This window comes from Lampetra planeri, chromosome 31, assembly GCF_965212315.1.
Source record: "Lampetra planeri chromosome 31, kcLamPlan1.2.h2, whole genome shotgun sequence".
Taxonomy (NCBI): domain Eukaryota; kingdom Metazoa; phylum Chordata; class Hyperoartia; order Petromyzontiformes; family Petromyzontidae; genus Lampetra; species Lampetra planeri.
In genome coordinates this window covers 2,942,041-2,958,118 of record NC_136137.1, presented here as the reverse complement: position 1 = coordinate 2,958,118, position 16,078 = coordinate 2,942,041, and the positions used below count along the sequence as shown (strand labels likewise).

The 16,078-nt window shown below is 47.0% G+C and overlaps 1 protein-coding gene across 4 annotated transcripts in view; it reads left to right on the top strand.

Moving 5' to 3' along the window:
• Positions 1-600: 600 nt before the first annotated feature.
• LOC144729092 (insulin-like growth factor 2 mRNA-binding protein 1) overlaps positions 601-16,078 on the top strand; it is a 72,419-nt gene continuing 56,941 nt past the window's right edge. For all 4 annotated transcript variants that reach the window (XM_078608991.1, XM_078608984.1, XM_078608985.1 and 1 more), the window contains exons 1-2: positions 601-1,187; positions 4,192-4,252. In XM_078608991.1, coding sequence (XP_078465117.1) covers positions 1,013-1,187; positions 4,192-4,252 — 236 coding nt within the window. In that variant the 5' untranslated portion in view covers positions 601-1,012. The remainder of the gene's footprint in view (positions 1,188-4,191; positions 4,253-16,078) is intronic.

Here is a 16,078-nt window from a genome sequence, read left to right as displayed (position 1 = left end):
TGGTGGTGGTGGTGGAGAGTGGTGGTGGTGGTGGAGAGTGGTGGTGGTGGAGAGTGGTGGTGGTGGAGAGTGGTGGTGGTAGAGAGAGAGAGTGGTGGTGGTGGTGGAGAGTGGTGGTGGTGGAGAGTGGTGGTGGTAGAGAGAGAGAGTGGTGGTGGTGGTGGAGAGTGGTGGTGGTGGTGGAGAGTGGTGGTGGTGGTGGAGAGTGGTGGTGGTGGAGAGTGGTGGTGGTGGAGAGTGGTGGAGAGTGGTGGTGGTGGTAGAGAGTGGTGGTGGTGGTGGAGAGTGGTGGTGGTGGTGGTGGAGAGTGGTGGTGGTGGAGAGTGGTGGTGGTGGAGAGTGGTGGTGGTGGAGAGTGGTGGTGGTGGTGGAGAGTGGTGGTGGTGGTGGTGGAGAGTGGTGGTGGTGGAGAGTGGTGGTGGTGGAGAGTGGTGGTGGTGGTAGAGAGTGGTGGTGGTGGTGGAGAGTGGTGGTGGTGGAGAGTGGTGGTGGTGGAGAGAGAGAGTGGTGGTGGTGGTGGAGAGAGAGAGTGTGAGGGTGGTGGTAGAGAGAGAGTGGTGGTGGTGGGTGGAGTGAGTGAGAGAGCGAGAGTGGTGGTGGTGGAGAGAGAGTGGTGGTGGTGGTGGGTGGAGAGAGTGAGAGAGAGAGTGGTGGTAGTGGTAGAGAGAGAGTGGTGGTGGTGGTGGAGAGTGGTGGTGGTGGAGAGAGAGTGGTGGTGGTGGTGGGTGGAGAGAGTGAGAGAGAGAGTGGTGGTAGAGAGTGGTGGTAGTGGTAGAGGGAGAGTGGTGGTAGTGGTAGAGAGAGAGTGGTGGTAGTAGTGGTGGTGGGGGTGCAGTGAGAGAGCGAGAGAGAGGAGAGAGAGAGAGCGGGAAGTGGGGAGAGTGTGAGAAGAGAGGAGAGAGAGAGAGGTGGGGGAGGAGGAGGAGGACAGAGAGAGCACACACACACACTCTCTCTCGACTGCTTGACTCGGACCATCACCAGCACCAGGAGGACAAGCCTGCAAGCCACAATGAACAAGCTTTACATCGGCAACCTCAGCGAGAACGTCTCGCCGGCGGAACTGGAGTCGCTGTTCAGCGAGAAGAAGATTCCGGTGTCGGGGCAGTTTCTGGTGAAGGGTGGCTACGCGTTTGTGGATTGTACGGACGAACAGTGGGCAATGAAAGCTATTGACGCCCTGTCTGGTAGGTGCCGTGTCTTCTTCACGTGTTTGAATGTCATCCCACCCCTTGGCTTGACTTCATCAATTGTTGTAATAGCTGTTTTGTATTTGGAGCCAGTCACTCCGGGGCATATGCACTGAATGTTATAGAAACGCGTAATTTTCCCCCCTCCTCCCCCACAACGTAAACGTGTCTGTGTGTAATACGCACGTTTGTATGTATACCTGGCCTTAACAGATGCTTATTCATGTTCGACGTAAGAATATGTCGCTGTATGTGTATCTAACGAAATAATGGCAACTCGTCACTTACGTAAAACACAGGGTTATTCATAATGCCATCTGGGGGGGTGTGTGGTGTGGTGGTGATGGGGGGCACTAAAGGAACGAGTGGTGGGAAACGCGAAGAGGACTTTGTTTAGTGGCATCACAACGGAGGGGTGAATGATGAATGGGGAGAAACAGCGACCGAGATGACAGTTCGTAGAGAAAATTGATTTAACAAAATTGTATCTTCTTCTGTCGCTATCCGCGCTACCAAACGCACGTGGTGGTCCGTGTAACCCTCCCCAACTTTAACGTGGCAATGTCCACACTCTTAAACACACCGAGGTCACAGAGTATTATAATAAGTACCTAAACAAATAAGAGAGGTTCCCCACGTTTATCCTTTTAAAATATAATGTTGGGGGACAAGTGATGTTTGCGAGCACCTATGAAGGCCGACACCGTTGCACGAAGGGGGGCTGGGCCAACACATCTCCCGGCCGCCTTTATCTCCCTAGAAGCCGACGTTAACACACCGACGATAGTGGACCTTGCCCACAACCAAGTTCGTATATTGAACATTGGTCGCAAGCGGGAATCGAACTCAGGTGGCTGGGTTCGAAGCTCCGTGCGCTAAACAGTACACTCCCGGTCCTAAATGTACGTAGGTCGATGCACACACACGCACGCGCACACGTGCGCTCGTGTGTCGGTCCTGTACACACGTGTGCATCGTGGACATATGACAGCTGTAGATTGTTACGCTATATGATGGTGGTATAGCAGCTCGCTCTCGGTAGGTTTTTCGGGGTCGTACCGCGACGCGCGTGTTGTGCGATCTGCGTGTCCGACGTTTCGCACCACGCGCTGGGAGCTTCTCAAGTAGGGGGGGGGGGTTGGTGGCGGGGAGAGGGGAACTTTAAGTTTGTATTAAAAACGTCGAAACAAGCCGAATAACCACCCGGCATCGGTAGTGCTTTCTGTAGAATAACATTGGCGCACCCTCCCGTGCAAATGTCGTGTGCACGTAATAGCGACGTGCACGACGGAGGTCCCCGAATCTTCATCGTTCAAGGTTGTTTCACTTGCCTTGGTGTCCCCGTCACGATGTCGGGAGTCTTTCGTAAAGTTTATTTGGAAGATGGAATGAAAATGCCGTCTCTGGGCCAAAACTTGTCGAGGAGGGGGGGGGGACAGAGCGTGGCGTAACGATCAGCGAAGCGAGAGATCGCGTTCTGTTCAAGGCCCTATATACTAAGCCGATAATGATTCATATCGACGATGACGGCGGTAGAACAGCAACGATAAACTAACACACACACACGTGTGTTTTCATCATTATAACATTCTTATTTACGTCGAAGAGTGTTAGCCAAAGGAGAGGGTTCGTGCTGCTATTACAGTGCACGGTGACGGTCGTCTAAGACGCCTTAGACGACCGTGAGATTCGCTGTTTCACGCCTAAGACAACGCGAACCAAAGCCACACGTCCTACGAATCGAGAAATTTGGCCAAACAAGTCAGGCAAGAAACAACATCTTCAACAACATCAACAACATCAACATTAACAAAATAGGATAGGTCTCGAGGCTTGTGTTGAATTGCCTCCGCCGCAATGGTGAACGACACAATGATTAATTCGTGTTAGCGGTATTTAAATGCACAATTTTACAAAACGCTTCTGCAAACTCTTACACACAAGCACACACGATTGGTACACGCATATACGTGTGAACGTGAGCCACCAAACGCTGTATGTACCCAGCAATATTTTTGTTAATTGCTGGAAGGAACTAATAACATTTTATATATATAGGGGGCCATTATGTAATTGCGCGCGCGTTATACATTTTGTCAACAATTTGATTTATCCATCAAAATTATTCACGCGGTAAAAGTCAACAAAACCCACACCATACCCACGCCATAGTATTAAATCCCACACCATAGTTTTACCATGCGTAGACCCCAATAGTGTAGTAGTTTACACGCTAAAGTTACGTCATCCCCCCCCTTCCAACCTCTATAATGTTTAAAAGCACCTTGCCACAACTGTGTCAAAAACATGCAAACGCAACACTGCGATGTTTAGTTCAACGGCCGTATTCGCATTGTTACATATGGTGTATGTAAACATTGTGCCTTGTATATTCATTAAAGTAATATGTTCATGGTAGTCAAACGCCTGCTCATATTCAAAGCCTTTTGTCGATTCACTCCTGAATGAAGAAGGCCTTCCCCACGCCTTGTCGGTCATACGTGTTGTTTGACCATACTTCACCACGCTGGTCAGTGAAGTCGTTGGTGGTGGTGGTGATGATGATTTGAAACAGCACCACGATTCAGACAAATGCACACGTGTACATGTACATCGGCTCTTTTGTTTGTGAAACGCTGGACTTTATGAATGAGGGCCTCGCTGTGGCGTACGGGCAACGTAGTGTGTGTGACCACTCTGGTCAATGTGTTGCGTCGGGGGTTACTGAAGTCTTGTTCAGAGGTGCAACGTTTACGGAACTAGTGGACGTGGTCCCTGTCCTGCCAAGCACCCACTCAATGCCAATTCCATTGTGCATAATTCAACGCGTCCATACTATAACCGCAGTACAATCACTGGTCTTGTTGGTGATCGCTAACGTTCAAGTGCGCTGCACGTGCGTTTCAAACTCGTCCTAACGTTGTCTCTCTCGGTGAATTGTAGGCTCTCGTACCTGTGTTTCTAATTCCCTCCCCTCTCCCCACCCTTTCCCTTCTCGTAGGAAAAGTCGAAATCCACGGGAAATTAATCGAAGTTGAGCACTCGGTTCCTAAAACGCAAAGGTATGGAGCGCGTGATTTGTTTAGTTCACTCGTGTCCCAATGCATATTTGATACATGAAAGCATGGGTTTAATGGCTCAATCGATATTTCCTGGGTCGCTGATTGGGCTGGAAAGTAGGTGGTACGTGACTAGTAGCCGCAGCGAGATGGATACTGGATGCGGTGTGCCGGATGCAGAAATATTTTCACTGACCCGGATGGAAATAAACTCTGCAGAACAAGACAATGTTCTATTGGCTCTCTGTCCCAATGAGCATTGCGGGTATGGCCTGTAACCTATTGAAACGTCCACATTCTCACGGCGAGGGTCAGACTATCCATAAGTCCACCGCTGTTGACTTTTCCAAAAAGCGGTTGTTTTATCGACCCCGGAGATATGATTGGCTCAGAACTCGCAATCTTAAGATTGAGTCCAGCGCTCTAGCCACTGCAACAAGATTGATTGATAGTGGACATTGAGAAAAGTATTATGAACAATGCTTTCATAATCTACTGCTGGGTGGAGTTCTAAAAATACAAACTTTAAAAATTGTGTTGGGAAGAAGATAGCTGTCAAATCAAAATACACGCAACTGATGTGCACACTTTACTCGGCCGTGCCAAACATTGTCTAGGTGATGCGTCAGAGGCACCCGACCTAAACTACAGGCCTCGCTATTCGCCACGGGCACTCACTTAATGTTCACCGCACTCACACTTTCAAATAAAAATATAAACGCGCAACACGCTGCACGCACCTGATGATTACGCAACGCACGTGCGCGTGTGACGGACAGGGCGCGGTTTCAAATTAAAGTAAGACATTAGGACCAGTATCTTAAAGAGAGGGTCCTTTGCCTGTTATTACATCTAGCAGTTCGATCATTGATTAAAGAAAGTCTGACTGCTGATGCGACCCCGCATGCCGAAACCGGTCCAGTTTTGTTATTGAAGCAATGCTGCTGAGATGAAGCACTCCCAGAAGGCCTTGTTGTTGACGGGAAGTATAAAATAAATGCTTATATTTGTTTTATATGGAGGGACATATATGTTAAGGAGATACATACCCATCTTCTTGTTTGTTAAATTAAGGTGTAAGTTGATTGTACATATGTGTGTTTGTGTTACACGTTGACGGAGAGTTACGGTTCGTATCGGAGGTGTTGTGCATGTGGATATTCCACGTGAGCAAGAGAGGGCTGATTTAAATTAAGTTAGAGGGATTGTGCGCGTATGTAAGGTAGATATTCAGATTGTGAAATAGATCTTGTGTGTACCCCCAAGTGACGTTAGAAATCGCTGATTCAAATTAAATTGCAGCTCTCAAATCTCTGCGTCATTTGGAACGCGTTTACCAATCATCAGGCGCGAGTAGCGACAACTCTTTGTATTCGAATGGAAAAAATTGGAACACGTGGAAGGGCATAAGGGGCTCGGGTGTGTCGTGAGGACCGGAGGTTCAAAAACCTTCTTCTCGCAGTGCAATTATTACAATTAAGCAACATGGCTAATTACAGCGGTTAGGCAGGGTGTAGGTGTTGTTTGGTGATGGTTCGACCTCTTGCGTACCGCGGTCACCGCCACCACGGTTCCAACCCCGGCCACGACCCACATCAAGTCACCGCCGGCTTGACATGAACCCGGCTCGACTCACGCCTATGTCGGCTCGGCCCTAAAACGTGCACCAACCCACGCGGTGGCGTGGGTATTGCATGGGGCTTGAGAGACAAAGGCATCTTCATCACGCGTGCGTGTGGTTGGTGGTGGTGTTGGCTATCCTCTATGCCATTTGTTCCTCGTATGTTACCCTACCGGCCTTAATAGGTGCTCGCTAACAACGCTTGACTCGTATACAAACCTGTTGAGGACAACCGTGGTGTCTTTGGTTTGTTACACGTGTGTGTGTGTGAGTCTAAAGTCCTAAAATTATTTTATTTTCAACAGCTTCTTGGCTTACACCACCGCGGGACAGTTAAATGAGTGATTGTGTGACAGTCACCGGCGTACCGGGTTTAGATGCACACATCTAAATTCTATACTACTTTACAAACAACTAACGTGCTAAATATACAAAGGGTTTGTAATACGCATATGTATATATATGCATAGCGCCGTGCGTGTGTGTATATATATATCTCAAAACCATAGCCCAAGAGCACACGTGGAGGAGGCCTTGCGAGGCATCTCGTGGTCGAGAATGAGACACTATTTGTGCACGTGTGGTGTTGTGTGTCTATGAACAATGTTCAATGCCTATGAATAATGTTCATAGACACACAACAATGTTCATAGACACACAATAGACATAAACATCACCGTCGTCGTGTTTTTGTTTTTGCGTGCGGCGTGAGATTTGAGAGGAGCGGTGGCGTTTGTGGTTGGCGCACTCGAGCTGACGAACCCCCCCCCCCCCCCCGGGGTCAGAAAAGCTGAGTTCGATTCCCACGGCAAATCGATCCCGCGGCGATTGCTTTATCACAACCCTCCCCCCTCTAGGTCAGCTCGGCCTTAAATAAATTAATTCCCGGTGTGATGTGTAATATATTTTGTTTATAATCAGCATTTGGGATAGGAAGGCGGTCGTGGGTGCTCCGCTAATATAATTTCTCCACCCCCCCCCCCCCCTATACGCCGATATAATAGGGGATTCTTTTGTGCCGTGTACTCAATATGGATAGTACACAATGGCACAGACCTTGAGCTTACGTGCATAATATTAAATAGCGTATTATGACGAACGCAGTATGTACACACTATATGGATAGTGTGTGTACATGAGATTCACATCACGTTTGGTATTGTGGGGTCAACAATATGTGAGCGGTACGTGGTGAATGTGTGTACTCTATAGGATTAACAGACTGTTGGGGCAAGTGCTGTTAGGTAGAACCTATTAAGGCCGGCAAGGGCACACGACGAGTTCGGGTGCCGAGCAACCCTCCCGACCGCCTTTATCTCCCCTAGTGGCCTACGTTCACGCACACACACCGTACCCAGGTAGTCATTTGAGGCTGAGTCGACCTACGGGAGGCTCCAACACCGGTTGAGATCTGTCACCGGCGTTGGCCGTGAGCGAGAATCCAACCCGGGTAACCGGCTTCGTAACGCGAGTGCGCTAACCACTATGCCATCGCTCCCCAACCCCAAATGTCATCCTAAAGAGATCCCCCATATAGTCTGAGCAGACTGTTGGGGCAACAGATTTGTACGTAACATGTGGACACACACAAACATCCCCCTCGACGTACGGACACACGCACGCTCAAATGTCAAATGTATACATTCAATATAGTGATGGGAGATCTCGCTGATTTAGCATTTCGTACATTATACGGTAGTCGTATATATTTATGTAGAACATACACACGCACGTGTGTGTATGTGCATACACGTGCGTCTACATACATACAACACAGTGCCTGCATATACAACACAGAGATGAGTACACGCACGCCACACACGCTTTTGATGGACGGAAGAGAAAATGCTAATAACTTGAATGAGAAAGAGGAGCAATAGGGGTGTAGGGGTGCGCATTTGGATGGGTTAATGTATCTCATGTACGTGTTTGGATGCACGATTCACGTTTTTACGTTTGGTAGGAAAATATTCGCGAATGTTCGACGGTTGGTGGTGGTGACCGCGGCCGTCACGTTTAGTGATGGTGATGCTGATGGTGATGCCGATGGTGATTGTGTTTGGGTTGTTGATCGCGGTGGTGATGGTGGAGGTTACGGTGGTGATGGTGTGGATATAATGGGTGGTGTTGGGTGATGGTGGTTACGGTGATTTTGGTTGTTGGTGGTGTCGTGATTGTGATGGTCGTGGTGGTAGTGATTGTTGTCTTCTCGGTGTTGGTGTGTTGGTTGTGCTGGTTGTAAGTGATGGTGTTGTGTCAGTGTTGTTAGGTGGTGATTGTGTGGATTTAATGTGTGGTGTTAGTCGTGGTGATTGCGATGTAGGATGATGGTGGTTACGGTGATTTTGGTTTTTGGTGTGGTGATTGTGATGGTCGTGGTGGTAGTGATTGTTGTCTTCTCGGTGTTGGTGTGTTGGTTGTGCTGGTTGTGCTGGTTGTAAGTGATGGTGTAGCTGTTGATATGATGCATATCAAGGTGGTTGTTGTTGATCGTACGTATTACTACCAATAATGGTAATCGTTCCAGCGATGGTGTGGTGCGTTTGTTGTAGACGATGACGTTGATAGTAATGATGATGGTCATCTTGGTGATTTTAACTGTGCTGGTAATTGGTGATGATGGTGGTGCTGTGGATGGTAATGATGGCGATGGTGGGTGTTGATGGTAATCATGACGATGGTGATGATGCCAGTAGTAGGGATGATTACGAAGAAGATGATGATTATGGTAATTACTACGACAGCGATGGTGGTGCTGTTGGAAGTGGTGATGGTGGCAATGACGATAATGGTGGTGGTAATGCAGATGATGGTGGTTATGCTGGTGGTGGTAACGACAACGACTGTGGTGGTGGTGCTGATAGTAGTTGGTTGGTGATTATGGTGGTCGTGGTAATTATGACGATGGTGGTGGTACTCGTGATAATGCCGATGATACACAAGATGATTGTTTAGTTGGTGGTAATGACGGTGGCGGTGGTAATGATGATGGTGTTGTTGGTGGTGGTTGCTGTTTCCTATGCTAGCTATTCAAGCCACTATCTGACCCATCCATCCACCTTATTTTTTACTAAACAACGGGGCTGCGTGATGATGCACATTTGATGATCCACCTTACGTGTCTTTAGTTCCATAGCCCTATGTGAAGGACATGCAACACCACCAATGTGACGTTCACATTTCTATCATACTCGTACCAAACCACAACCACAGATTGAAAACTAATTTCTTTAGAATTGCTTTTTTGTGTCTTAGTCTGTTGTCCACCCTCGCAACCCCGATCAGCAGAGTTGGCTACGTACGGTGCGAAATAAGTTCAACAGGATGTAGTGGTGGGGAGAGTTTTGGTTTTTAAAACATTACACTTTAGCTATCAAACAAAACAAATGAAACAAACAACGTTAGAGCTAGCAGCTGTGAATGCATGCGTGCATGTGTGCATTCGAATTTACAATGCGTAAACACACACACATGCGATGCATTAACAACCCAGCAAAAAATAACCCAGCACTTGAAGTTTGTCGGCTTCTTAAATTGTAATCTCCGGGCTGGGAAGAGCTCATTGTGTGTGCATTTTAATAACTTGTGTTTGGCGTTTGTATACGAAGATGCTTTGATGCAACGTTATTGACAACATGCTATGGCAAAGCTTAGCCTGTCGGAAAAAACATGCACGCAGAAATGGTCACGAAGGCCATGGCCAGATTTAACTTGACACAAACAACAATAATGATTCCCCGTATTATTGCATTGCTTTGAAAGACATTTGGGGAGAGATGCGGTTCGCAATGACAGATGGATGGCTGGCACGGCACACGAAGGCTGGTGGCGGAGTGGCCAACATCACGCGTGGCCACCTTCGTCTCCACAGTGGTGATGTTTTACACACAACGCCTTACTCATTTGAGGCTGAGTCGACCTAGGCGAGGCGCAGCATCCTTTTCAGATAGTCGTCAACGGTGTTGGATTGTGCGGGAATCGAACTCGGGTCGCCGGGTGCGTGGGGCATCACTTTAACAGCGGCACTCTCTGGTCCCCCCCATAAAGGCAGGCAACGTTATGTTTATTCCATCATAGACACAGAACTTCACGTTTTTATTAAAATACTCGATTGTAAAGTTAGTGGTAAATAACATGACGCGGCGCTGCGTTTCAGACCGCGTTCTTCAATGTTAATCAATGCTGGTATTCAATGTTATTATTCAATGTTATTCAGTTCAAACCAAAAAGCAAAACTGCATGTACACACACCACAGGGCGTATTGGTGGTGCCACGTGAAGTGTCTTGGAATAAGCTGTACGCGTCCCATGTGTTGTTTCATGTTGATATTTCTCCTGTAAGTCCGGGCTCACTTGAAAAAAAGACCATTGGTGTCACACGCGTGTGTCACAGTGCAGTCCCCAATACTTGCGCCGTGAAGGTATCAGGCATCATGGTTTGGAAAGAAAATGTTTTCCCGCAAGAGAGTTAAAACTTAACGCGCAATCTTCCACCCCTAGCTCCATTGCGCTGGTGTTTACCTTTGTGGCGTATCCACGGCATTACATAACGATTACAGTAATAATGCACGTGCACAGTGCCCTGTCAATCCACTTCTGGGTGAAGACCGTGGCAGTCATGGAGGTTGAGTTGTTTGACCATACTTCGCCACTCCCTTCAATGAGGTTAAAGTCAAAGATGGATTTAGGGGAACTGAGCGTGGATGGCCCGGAGGGTGATGGGGGCCACCCCCTCCAGAAATGGTTCAGATCTCACTTCACCACTGATCTTAGCCGTCGCTGGGAATCGAACTCAGGTTGCCTCGGGTTCGTAGCCCGGTGAAAAAAACTATAGCGCCATCTCTCTCTCTCTCTCTCACCCAATCTAATATTTATTGTGAGCTTACACCGCATTGCTTTATATACAGCATAAGCAATGTCCACAGCAACGGTTGTTCCACGTTGAAATGCACATTCGTCAATATGCAGCAGAACTGTATTATGGAATAAAAACACTGCCCTGTTCAAGCCACTGCTGGATGAATGCTTAGCCAAATGGTTACACGTTTACACCCCGCTGTACGTATGAAGCGATCTGTTGTGTCTCAACGGGCAGAACACAAACTCACTGGAACATAACCAGGATAATAAGGGGGAGGGTGTTTGGCTTATAGAGAACATAGTCGATGTTCCAGGTGATTTGCCTGAATAAGGGATATAAACGTTTGTGTGTGCTGGGATGAGTGCATTGAAGCCACCCCACAGCCTGTGTTTACCGTGTGAATCTCGAGTGTGTGCTCCAGGTACACGATGCTCATGTTGCATGTTGGTGGCGTTTATGTCTCGTAGTTTTTCAAGACATCCGATCATTGTTATTGCTAATTAAAGAGTGTGAGCTAAGCACTTTTGCTCATATTTTCCCCGTTGGCAATGAAAATTACATCCACAATGTGAAAACAAAATACGTATCTGTGCGCAGTCTACAGTTATCGAAAGCTTCTGTGTAACTGAATCAAATTGTCACTGAGTAGTAATGTTAACGTTTCAGGGAATGACCCTCGAGAATGGAGGCTCATGGTCGTCACATGTAGTTGGAGAGATAATTTATAGACTGATTTCAGTCACAATCATGCTCCTGTCCTGTCACTTTCTCTGCACTGTAGAAGGCCCATTGCCCGAATCGTCATTTAGTTGTTATTTCAGTGCTGTGCACACAGTATTTCTTACTTAAAGGCAGTACTGCTGCTCATGGCAATGGTGGCAAAATGTTTCAGCCAATGCCTATGGCTCCACTGCCAAACGATATTGCCTGAAGTTTTACTTGCAAGATGAACACCCACAGTTCATAATTAGAATCCTTGTTTGGTTCTTTCGGTTAAGTCACGTCTAAAGATAAAATAATAAATTAAAATAATAGCGACGTTTCGATTGCAACACAAGCAATCATCATCAGGCATAAGAGAAATAGCAACAAAAATCTAACTAGAAAACTATAGACAGACATACAAGCAGACAGACATCACAAGGACACACAGAGAGAGGACACATATCGGCACAGAGAGAGGGGTCGTTTCTGTGACGGTCCCTTAAATATAGGGAGGGGGGGGGACGGAGGGGGCAGAGAAAAATTAAGATTAGAATCCTTGTTTTTTTCCTCAAGGAATGTGATGAGCTATAAAGCTCTTTTTCACAGAGGTGCAGTTGGAGGTGTGTCAGCCAGCTACATCAACAAACAGTGAAATAAATGAAACAAGAATGAAACAGAGAACAGATAAGTGACTAGTAAATATGTAAAGCATGAAAGCACAAATTGCACTGGTACATCAATTCATGCAGATTTTGCAAACACCAAATGCAAGCTTGGGCAAGGCAGCAAAACAACAACACCATTCCAAGACAACTCCAAGAGAATAAAGTCCCTCAGTTACATTGCAATTTAAAATTGAACTAAGGGCACAGAGTGGTAGCTCGGTTGGAATGGGTGCAATACATGAATCGGATCTATTCCCCAACCAATGTCCACTTCGTAGGCCGGAGCCTGGGCAGCTCCGGCCTGTGTGGGCCCCAGTGCAGTCGCAAGGCCTGCTACGTCACTTGCGGTGGCCGTTCCCAGAATAAAACATGAGGGAGGTTTTTTTTTCGCGTCTGGAGGTGGAGCTGAGTTTGTTGTGAAGCTCTACAATGTGGATGTATGTAGCCTGTAGCCCATAGGTTCTGGTTAGAGCTAGTGCAGTGTGTGATGGATGGTCGCTCAAGAACACAGGGGATTTTGGGGGATGGGCACAGAGCTCGCAGTGCACTTTGACCTGACCAATCCTTGTGTTTGTGCCTTGCCACTGTTTGCCGGTTGGAACTTCTGAAAACGATCTCCCACAATTTGTGATGGGAGAAAGTGTTTCCTCACATCTCTCTGGCAGAAGCAGAATCCGCATCCATCTGCCTATGCAGGTGAAATTGTAATGTTAAAGTGGAAATTAAATTAAAGTAAATTTACGCCGATGCATGTTAAAGTGAAATAGAGTTTGATGGCACAGCAGTTCAATTGTGCCTTTGTTATAAGGTTTTACTTTGGGTATAACAAAGGCGTTTGAGTGTACACAACATTAGTTAATAGTTAAATGCACGTTTGTGTGTACGTCTGTATTATGTTTTAATGTTCTGTAAGTGATGCCTGGGGTGTTGTGATTACTTCTTTTGAGCATAAAAACAGACGTTTAAGCAGATAAGTGACCACGTTGGAGGATTGGTGTGTCACTCCTCTGCCTGTCATTTCCCCGTCTGTTAACTTAACTTTCTTAGTATATACCATACTAGTTCATGGATGTGTGTGTGCTCATATTGTGTCCTTATCTTTGGAAGGTCTGAACATTACATCCACTAGAAGTCACACGTGTAATTCTTCTGGTTTGTGATCTTCTAGAGTTCAGTTTAGAAATTTGTAACGTCCAAAGATGATAAAAATATGCATTTAGCGCTCCGATGTGTTTACAGGTTGTGCCGCGTGTTGTTTGCCATGATGTCTGACGTTTCGCTCCCACGTGCTGGGAGAAACCTGTAAGCACGTGGCACAACCCAGAAACACGTGGGAGAGTTGTACAGCACAACCGTTGGAAACTTTTCAATACTGCAGTAAAATATGCAATTAGAATATAAATATTGCAGTTTGCAACGTTCAGTATATAGCCAACCACTAACCTGAAGAATATAGTACTGACACCCTGCACAAGTATAGGCATGAGATGAGGGGCACCACGGCGACGAGATGATAAATACCTCGCCTGGTATACGGGAGGTCGTGGTTTTCGATTCAGACCCTGATGCCTGTGTATTTTCGAGTGTTCATGTTATCTTTCAGTGGATTTTTTTCTGGGTTTTCCAGGTTTTCCCTCCACATTTAGAATCAACGTGGCTTTAGTGTATTTGTCTGATAAACACTTCTACATGATAAGCCACTTTGTTGAGCTATCATCTGTGGCCAGATCGCTTGGGGGGAAAAATAGCTATATGGCTAAGTGGGCCTTACCTGGTATAAATTAAAAACATGTTTCAGTTTAGTTTGTGTCAGAGGTGTGCTCACACACACACGTGTGTTGTGTACTTGTGTATGTCTGTCTGCTCAGCGATGTACATTACTGTACCGGATCACACCAAACTCTCGCGCCGTTCATTTGGAGCTGTTGGTGTGGAATGGGTCTCTTCGAGTCCAGGATGCTTCAGATATTCATAAAAAAAATGCCACTTCAGAGGAGTCTCGGCAACGGAGTGCATTTGTTGTTTGAAAAACGCGTAATTGTAGACTTGTGAAATGAGCAACGAGGGATTCCAGGTGTGGTGAGATGCTCTTGATGTGAGAGGTAGTATGCAGTGTGTGTGGGTCTCAATCAGTGATGGGATCTGTACATTTTGTTGACATGCATACTATGCACAGACACGTGTAATATCACGGCAGCACTGTTGTTTACACCGCATAGAACAGGACACATGAGTAACGTTGTACTGTTTACAGCATTTATACAGTTATACAGTATCATGTGCGTATTCCCTACACATTCCTTAGACGCATACTACTGTATGAAGAACTTCGTAGGTTCACATTTGCAGTCCACATTTACAATATCGTGTTTTCATTCTAATTGAACACATTCTGTATCACGTGCCACAAATCCATGAGCACGTGGATAACTTCAATCAGAAATCTATCTAAATCAGATGAGAGCCGCATTGAGACTAAACGTCTATTGTCCTCGAAGATCCCGAGTCGCCAACAACAATTGTAGGAAGACACCGATGTATATGTTGTGTTGTTTTTTTAACACAAACGCAGCGGTACATACAATATATTCGTGACTCGTTCCAACTTATGTCCCATGCAGTACAGCAAAATGGCATTTACAAACATGGGTATTGCACCTTTAAGATACACAACTGCCCGCTACATATGATTGTGTTTCTATGGGAAACGCTATAAAAAAAAACTATTTCTTAAACTCTGCTATTTCCTAAACTCTGCAACTGTGAACGATGATTCATTCACGTTTAGAATTTTTTTTGGTGGGGTGGGGGGGATTTACTCTTTGCACGAGAACCAAAGTTTAGGTTTCAGTGTAACAAAAAAAGAATGACTCATCAATAAGTATGTGGATTATAAGCCCAGTTGACTCATCGGCATGCCATCATAGCCTGCTGTCACTACAAAGGCACAAAAACACCCATGGCTTGTAATTGAAAACAACGTTCGCAAAAAAACAATAAAAGACACACACACAAGTCCCGGCGAGCCAGTTGCCAACCTCTGTTTATCACGCTTTGGTTACCGAATCGGCTTGTATAAGGAATACGGGGTTGGGACAGAGAAAAAGGGGAAAAGTGAAAAAAAACTCCATTCCAACTGAAAAAAAATTGTAAGGTGAAAACCAGCTTTTTCCCTCCCCTCCTCTCTCTCTCTCCCTCTCGCACTCTCTGTAATGGCTCGATTCCAAACTCGGACGGGAGGCTGTGTGTGGCTGCGTTGGCGTGGGGTTTGTGAGCTTCTTCAACACCGCCACTTTTGCCGGCCACCATCTCCTCCTCGTGTCTCTGCCGTGTGGCTACGCCGTGGAAGTTTTGGGGGGGTGGGGGGTCACGCACAAAGACAAAGATCCCCCGTATAGCCTTAACATTCCTTTTTGCGTGCAAGCGCTGTGTTAGTAGGCACGTTGAGGTTAGGTACTGGCACACAAGGGGAGGGGGGCAGCGGTTCTCCCGGCCGCCTTTGTCTCCCCGGTGGCGATGTTTACACAACGCACCAGGTGGTAATTTGAGGCCGAGTCGAGCTAGGGGAGGACCAGTTCAGATAATCGCCACAGCTTTTGAGTCGTGAGCGTCAATCGAACTCGTCGGGTTCGTAGCGCAAGCTGCCCCCCACACGGGGTTAGCGGGGGTCACCCACCACACAAAGATGCCCCGTGTAGCCTTTAACAGACTGCTGGGGCAAGTGCTGTTAGCGAGCAGCACCTATGAAGGCCGACGATGTTTATACTCATCGCGCCAAGTACCCATTTTGAGGCTGAGTCGACCTAGGGGAGGATGTCCATAATCGGTGCAGATAATCGTCACTGGTGTTGGGCCGTGAGCGGGAATCGACCCCAAGGTTCGCCGGGATTCGTAATGCAGCGCGCTAACCGCTCCACCACCGCTCCCCACACCCCACGCACGTGGCGACTCGGGGGGGGGGGCTCTCTCGTAGAGGA